Here is an 8,608-nt window from a genome sequence, read left to right on the forward strand (position 1 = left end):
CAGGAGGAGGAGGAGGAGGAGGAGGAGGAGCAGGAGGAGGAGGAGGGAAAGTGTTAACAGACTCAGAGGGAGGAGACAGAGCAGGACGGTGTCAGTGTTGGACACAGTAGTGTGGACGGTGTTCACATCATCAGACTCTGGTGTTTCTGCTCCTCGTCTCCACGTTCTCTGACAGGCTGGACGTCTCCTTATCCATGTCCCTCAGTGTCTCTGCCTCCAGGACCTAAAGCTCCTCTCATGTCTTTGTGGACATTTTGATCCGTCAATGATTTTATCTTCTGTCAGACACTGAAACTGTTTGAGTGACGGTAGGTTTCTGATTTTCTACTGTCACAGAGGACACATCAGAGAGGACACATCAGAGAGGACACATCAGAGACAGAGACACTGTAACTCATTAGTTTATATAATAATACATATGGTAAAGTGATGTTATACTGGTGCATAAAATGATGTTTATTGTTTCCTTAAAGTTCATATGAAGGTAAGAAAAAGTCGTTTTAAATGAAGCTCATATAGATTATATAAAATATAAAGTTATTCCTTTATTAATCTGCAGTTTAACAGCAGCAAAGTGACAGAACCAGAAACTTAAGACAGATGAATAATAGAACATCTTTAAATACATCAATATAACAGAAAAATAAAAGGATTTTTTAAATTACGATTTAAAGTCCAGCTGATTTTATAGCAGTCAACATGAAGGAGAACGTGAGAGATGAGCAACTGATCAATTAAACCATAAATCAATCAAACAGATAAACTGACAGATACAACTACAGTGATTCTCCCCGAACAACTGATTCAACGAATAAATGTCAATTAAAAAATATGGTGATAAAGTATCACTGCAGTTTATGTAAATTAGTGGTTGAAACTATTCATTCACTCATTGATGATCTTTTAATTGGACAATAAACGATGGAAAAACTTCCATCCAAAGAGTCGGAGGTGATGATGTGATGAGAAAGTCTGTGAAGCACAATCTCTCAAATTGACCTTTTCATACATTTGTTAGTAGTGTGTGTGTGTGTGTGTGTGTGTGTGTGTGTGTGTGTGTGTGTGCGTGCTTCGTTATAATGATGATGTTGTTAATTATAATTTCAACCTGCTTCTTCTTCATGACTCCCAACTGGATTTAAAGAGTTCAGAAAATCACAGTTCTGGATTGTGTCACAAACATGAAACATGTAAAGAAACGAGCCCACAGGTCGTCTGTCAGCGGGTTATCATGACATCACAGTCAGGTTTTGTTGCTAGGCAACATCTAGTGGTCGTAGTAATGATGACAGGAGCGAAGGGAAAAGTGTTGGTGACGTAGTATAAAGAGAGACAGAGTCCATGTCAGGAGGAGGTGGTGGATGGATGAATGTGACACAGGAGAGCCGTGTTCGATCCCCGTGTGAAACCAGCTGTTTATATAGTTACCATGACAACATAGACCGTCTTCTGTTGAGGAAGTGCTTTCTCTAACCCAAATCACCATCGTTTCCTAAAGCTAACCAAGCCATGACATATACCATAGTAACCATGGCGATGAAGGTAGGTGCGCCTGCAGTACAGTCTACGTGTTTATTGTTGTAACCATGACAACTAAGGTCTCTCTTAGTTCAGAGGGTTGGTGGTGGTTCAGGTTGGAGGAGCAGCTGTGGTTGGACAGTCTCATCCTTCACTAAAGGAGATAAGACAGGAAGCACTGAAGCTCCTTATCATGGCCGCCACTGAGAAACTTCGGGTCAGGAAGAGAAAGAAAAACACTTCTCCTCCACAGCTGGGACAGATCATGAGACAGTGTTCAATCTTATATTCTACATGTATAATGGAAGTTTTTCATGTATCACTGCTAAGAGAGAAAAGGCTTCAACAAAGGACTACCTCACCTTTGAACAGTGTCTTGGGGAAACTGTCTGTTCTCTAAAATAAAGGTGGGCTTATATTTGATATAATATGGTATCAGACTAGTCATTTCCTAAAGGAAAAAGATGTTGTGTAGCAAACAATTCAAACATGATCAGAAACCAAAGGACTGAAGTCTCCCTCTGTGTCTTGCAGGTTTAAGGGAGCTCAAGCATCACCATGAGCCGAGCCAGGACCTCATCCCTGTTCACCCATCAACTGCTTTTCCTGTTGACCATCATTTCCTCTGAACTTCCATGTTCGGCAGCGGGAGGCTCTGCTGCGACCCTCCAGTCCAACAGCACGGGCAGCAACCGCACCAAATGTGGCGGGAGCACAACCTGCATAGAGGGAGTTATCCTGCCGGTGTGGAAGCCAGACAACCCGACCTTCACCGACCGCATCGCCAGAGCCACCATCTACTTTGTGGGGTTGGCGTACATGTTCCTGGGTGTCTCCATCATCGCTGACCGCTTCATGGCGTCCATCGAGGTCATCACCTCCCAAGAGAGACAGATCACCATCAAGAAACCAAATGGCGAGAAGATCACCACAACGGTGCGCATCTGGAACGAGACGGTGTCCAACCTGACACTGATGGCTCTGGGTTCCTCCGCCCCAGAAATCCTCCTGTCAGTCGTGGAGGTCTGCGGTCACAACTTTGACGCCGGTGAGCTGGGCCCCAACACCATCGTAGGAAGTGCCGCCTTCAACATGTTTGTCATCATCGGCCTTTGTGTGTCCGTCATTCCTGACGGACAGACCAGGAGAGTGAAGCACCTCCGGGTGTTCTTCGTCACTGCTACCTGGAGCGTCTTTGCGTACATCTGGCTCTACCTGATCCTGGCCGTCATCTCCCCAGGTGTTGTTGAGATATGGGAGGGGCTTCTCACGCTCTTCTTCTTCCCCATTTGTGTTGGGTTTGCTTATGTGGCCGACCGTAGGCTCCTCTTTTACAAATACATGTACAAACGATACAGAGCAGGGAAACGGAAAGGAGTGATCATCGAAACCGAGGGAGAACCAGAGCTTCCCTCAAAGGTCGACATTGAAATGGACGGCAAAATGCTCAACTCCCGCGGAGAGGAGTTCCTGGACGGAGAGACAGGTTTTGGTGTGAAGGAGCTGGACGAGGAGGAGGCCCGCAGAGAGGTGGCCAGGATCCTGAAGGAGCTGAAACAGAAACATCCAGAGAAGGAGACGGAGCAGTTGATGGAGCTTGCTAATTATCAGGTTTTAACCCAGCAACAGAAGAGTCGGGCTTTCTACCGCTGTCAGGCAACCAGGATCATGACGGGAGCAGGCAACATCCTGAAGAAGCACGCCGCTGACCAGGCCAAGAGGGCCGCCCAGCACGACATCTGCTCCGAGGTTTCACTGAACGATTTTTCCTCCAAGGTTTTCTTTGACCCTGGTACTTACCAGTGTCTGGAGAACTGTGGCAGCGTGGCACTGAACATGGTGCGTCGAGGTGGAGACCTAACGAGCACAGTCTCAGTGGATTACCGGACCGAAGACGGCACTGCTAACGCCGGCTCGGACTACAGGTTCACTGAAGGAACTATCGTCTTCAAGCCAGGCGAGACTGAAAAGGAAATCCGCATTGACATTATCGACGATGATATTTTTGAGGAAGATGAGCATTTCCTGGTTCACCTCAGCAATGTGAAGGTCATGTCAGAGGGCGCCGGCTCAGACGGACACGAGGCGAACCACGTGGATGCTCTCGCAGGTTTAGGTCTCCCGTGCACGGCCACTGTCACCATCTTCGACGACGACCACGCAGGGATCTTTACGTTCGAGGAGCCGGTGGTGACCGTGAGCGAGAGCATCGGGGTGATGGAGGTGAAGGTGGTCCGCACCTCGGGGGCTCGCGGTGTTGTGGTGGTGCCGTACAAAACCATGGAGGGGACGGCTAAAGGAGGCGGTGAGGACTTTGAGGACACACATGGAGTCCTGGAGTTTGAGAATGATGAGATCTCGTAAGTACAAATATTCTTAACTTAAAGGTTCTGAGCGATGATTAAATTTTAAAAATGAAAATGAAAGTTCCCTGATTTCTCTGCAAAGTGTTAAGGTTTCTTTCTCAATATATCATCATGTGACCTGGTCGACATCTCTCTGGGTTTATGGCTGTATTTATTTCTCTCTGATGACTCGTCCACTCCTGGTTCTTGGTCTGTGACGTGACGTCTTAATGAAGATTCATAAACTGATGAAGTTAATAAACAGGTAGAATCTACATGGACGTCTTTTGAGTTCACCTGCTGTACAGTGTTAGGTTGGAAGAAAAATTAAAACAAAAGGATATTTACAAATGTTTTTGAATGAAACCACTACAGTCACAGATTGCTGTTGTGGCTAAGACAGAGATGTCCCATTAGAGGACAGGTTCCCGGGTTGGCCTTTACCAGCTCCATCAGTGTCTTTACAGGCTCCATCATTGTCATTGGTGCCGATGGGGGACCATTATGTGTAGTATAGTAGTAGTATAATAGTATGACCCATTATGAATGTGTTTGGCAAAAGTTGCTATCGCTAGCTGGCTGTATCACAGCGATGCTACGCTAATGGTTGTGGTTAGATTGTTTTTTATTGGCTCGCATGTTCACAGGGAAATTTTATGCAGTTGTGTCTGAAGGAGGTCGGAGGTGTGGCTGATGACGCATTAGCTTTGGTCTGAGATGCTAGTGCTCTAGTGCAACTACTAGTGCCCGTGATGATCGTTTACAGAACCTCTAATACTTTTGAGTCTGTCTCTGAAAGACAGCAGCAGGAAAACTGGTGAAAATTAGTGAGTTCACCGGGGTATGAATGCCAGTTGTTCCCTTTTCCGTTGCAGACAAAAGCCTGATGTTAGCAGGTTTTTTAACCAGTGGAAAAGGAGCTAGAGGTTTTTATGATGCAGTCCAGAGAGAAGTATGTTGAACTTTACTGTGTCTGACTTCACATACTTGCATTAGTGCAGTGTAGTGCGCTGTGTCTCACGTCAAAGGGATCTGATGCTTGATGCGTTATTTCATATAATAAGCAACAGGTTGTTTGATACTGAACAGGAGTTTATTAAAAGACAATGGGTTCTATTCCTGGTGCTGCAGCAGCTCCGCCTCCATACGGTCATGTGACTGCCAGCTTCAGGTTTACATGCCTCACATAGCTCCTTACAGACTCTTTCCATGTCCGCGGGCAGCAGGAATGTAACGCAACACATTTATTTCCAGAGCATAAACATGGCCGCTGGCTGCGAGGGAGGAAGACAGCGCCTTGAAATGGAAAAGGTGCCACGCTCGTTCTGTGATTCAGTTTATTAATGAGGATGCTGCCCTACATTCACTCACAATGAGCTGTAGGAGAGCCTTATATAGAGCGGTGGAGTTATCAGCCGAACACCTGGAGCTGATACGATGTTACTGATGTTAACATCTCCGTCTCCTCCACATGTGCTCTGACTTTACTTTACTGGACCAGTGTGTCGGGTTTAAGGGATCTATTGGCATGTAGTATGATATTCACGATTATGTCTTTATTAGTGTAAAATCACCTGTAACTACGAATCGCTGTGTTTTTATTCCTCCGCCCGGCGACAGTCGGAGCAGCAAACAACTGAAGGCTGCTCTGTGGATTTATTCTGACTGAGCTCTTCACTCCAGACATTTTCACTCATTCTCAGCTCTTTATAAAAAGCCTCTGTCAGAATAAAAGCCTCTATGTCAGAATAAAAGCACATCTGTAACTCAGCTGGACATGCGTCACATTTGTAAAACTTCCCAGTGAGGATCTTTGGGTCTGAACAGAGCTGCTGTGTGTGACAGGAGCTTCACTCTGCTGCTGTTTACGTTGAGCATCCTCAGGTTACAGTGTTTACAGAGCCTCACTCTCCGCTCCCATTAACTTCCATCAGACCTCAGGTAGTTTTACTCACATCTGATTGGTCAGGAGCTGACGGACGCAGGCTTTTCTAGTTTAGTTTTGTTTAAGACACAACATATGATCGGTTAGTCATTTATTTTATATCTTGTTATATTCCCTCATCTCCCCCTAGATAAGACAAGATAAGATAAGATGAGATAAGATGAACCGTTGTTGATTCCCCATTGAGGAAATTAACATTTTTATAGCAGCAAATGGAAAAATAATAAAGAAATAAAATAAGAATCGAAACAGAATCAAACACTAGAATAAATAATAAAAGTTAGAAATACTATATACTATAACATATACAAATGCAAATAGGCATTTCTGGTGCAACTATAAAAATAAATATAAAGGATTTCTATTGATCTGTACAGACTTGAGTCTTTAGACTGTGGGAACCTGAAACTCGTCTGAGTGGAGGAGGGACACGACCACGAGGAGGTGACTCCCCTCTTTTCTTTAGTGTGTGTGTGTGTGTGTGTGTGTGTGTGTGTGTGTGTGTGTGTGTGTGTGTGTGTGTGTGTGTGTGTGTGTGTGTGTGTGTGTGTGTGTGTGTCTGTGTGTGTGTGTGTCTGTGTGTGTCAGATGTCTTGTGTAGTGCTGCTAGTCCGTGTTGGGCAGATAAACATCACGCCGCTCTCTTCCTTATTCGGGCAGCCTGTGTTCAGCAGCAGGATCCTGCTCATCGTCGCAGCGTCAGCTCATAAAGCAGACGGACGACTGCAGCTTGCTCCCGTCACAGCCAACGACAGGGGAGGTCGCCGCTGGCCGCCGGCCACGTCTCCAGCCTCACTTTATCTCCACTGTCTGTTTCCCTCCACAGAAAAGTGAGCGGGCTCTTGTAAAGCTGCAGAGATGAGAAGCAGACTCGTCCTGCACCTACAGCTCCACGCATCAGGGTCTTTCACATTCACATTCAATCCAGTGACTGTTACAGTGAAGTGGCTCTGGTCGCTGTGAACTCACACACTTGTCACCAACAGCTTCAGCCGAGCTTTTAGCCTCTGATGTGTCTCAATGAAAACAGAAAGAGTCTCGTCACGTTACCTGAAGCAGCAGCCACTCGTTTCAATTCATTCAGCCAATTATCCAAACAGATGAGCTTCTGTCAGTTAGCTCAGTACTGACCGACAGCTGATGCTAGCTCCTCCCGTCATGTTCTCAGTGTCAAAACACACAAGAAACAAAACTGAATAAAGTTTCCCTGTGAACACAAGGGTCAACAAAAGCAGCAATTAGCCCACGCCAGCATAGCTGTGATATGCTCCACAGCAACGCTAACAGTTAGCTGATAGCAACGTTTGCTGAACACATTAATAATAATGGTAATACCAGCTAATGCTAATGTTAGCATGTCTACTGTAGCCGTCACTAATGAAAACAGACATGTAACATTATAAACCATCAAGCTACTTACACTGAGTCCAGCTGGACTTCAGCAGCTCGCAGGGTTCTCCTCTCAGTGAACCAGACCAGTATCTGCTCCACGGTCAGACTGGGAAAGAAATTCAGTCTTGGACTGATCCACTTGGACCAACTGCGGCATTGACACTGATGGGGCAGGTGACAATGCTGATGGAGCCCGTAATGACTTTAAAACCTTTACAGATGTTTTGACGGTCCACCTGCCGACCAGGATCTGAGCCATAGTCCTCAGTCCAGTCCATCTGTGATCTGGTCTCATCTCTTTCTGTGTCTGAGGCCTTTTACATGAAAACCTGGTTTCTTCTTCAGTGGAGGGAATTCTGGAAGGTTACTTTCACCTGAAAGCTGCACTATGACATCACACCTGTGGGTGGAGCCTGTGTGTTTATAAATGTGGGAAGGAGCAATGGTTTAACAGGAGGGACTCACATGCTTCGTTCTCATTACTCCACTACATCTTTATATACAGTAGAAAACAGTTTGCTGCTGTATTATTGATTTAAATTAAATTAAATTAAAATCTTGTTTATATAAAACGACCTGTAACGTACTTCCTCCAGGAAACAGTCATGTGTTCCATCACAACTAAAGCTTTCACCTCCTCAGCTTGTGTGTTACTCACTGCCAATAACTGTATCAATGAAAGTATTACAACCGGAAATCTACTATATGTGTATATATATTTATATATATATATATATGTGTATATATATATATATATACACCTCTGTAGTTAAGCAGAAACAGGCTGATGTTCATCATCACCTCTGATTAATCGGCTGGACGAACATCCTGCTCTAAGTTTTAATAAAACGACGACATGAGAAACATCTTGTGTCTCCAAACCAACAATCTGCTCAGATTAAATAAACATGGAAATGGATGAAGGCACTTTTCTGTTTCCACGCTGCTGGCACACACACACACACACACACACACACACACACACACACTGTCTGTCCAATGAGGGCTGCTGTAGCCTGAGGCCGACTGACGCCTCCAACACTTGAAGGCAGGAAAAACGAAGTGGTACAACCAAACTTTTTAACTGTGTCATCAGGTTTCATCGGATCTTAAAGCTCCTCCAGTGTAAAGGTCTCTGTCCATGTGCAGGGTTTGGTTTGGTTTCTCTGAGTGTTTTTACCTGAATATTTTAATTGATCACTCAGGAAACAGTCTTGTTTCTTCTTTGACTTATGATTATTATGATTATTATGATTATTATTATTATTATTATTACAGTTAGCTAAGCTAGCTCGCTGTGTGTTGCAGCTGCAGCTCTGATGGTGACTGAGCTTCTTATATCACAATGAGTCCATGTCTGACTACACCTCTATGTACACTACTTCAAGATGTCTGACACACCTTGCAG

At 44.9% G+C, this 8,608-nt stretch overlaps 1 protein-coding gene across 2 annotated transcripts in view; it reads left to right on the plus strand.

The window, feature by feature from the left end:
* The first annotated feature begins 2,055 nt into the window (after positions 1-2,055).
* The window catches only part of LOC111672871 (sodium/calcium exchanger 1-like), a 14,139-nt gene continuing 7,586 nt past the window's right edge, over positions 2,056-8,608 (plus strand). For both annotated transcript variants that reach the window (XM_087169669.1, XM_087169668.1), the window contains exon 1: positions 2,056-3,878. In XM_087169669.1, coding sequence (XP_087025795.1) covers positions 2,077-3,878 — 1,802 coding nt within the window. In that variant the 5' untranslated portion in view covers positions 2,056-2,076. The remainder of the gene's footprint in view (positions 3,879-8,608) is intronic.

Source organism: Seriola lalandi, unplaced genomic scaffold (assembly GCF_002814215.2).
Source record: "Seriola lalandi dorsalis isolate HSWRI2012SDOR001 ecotype SW California unplaced genomic scaffold, Sedor1 jcf7180002054905, whole genome shotgun sequence".
Classification (NCBI taxonomy): domain Eukaryota; kingdom Metazoa; phylum Chordata; class Actinopteri; order Carangiformes; family Carangidae; genus Seriola; species Seriola lalandi.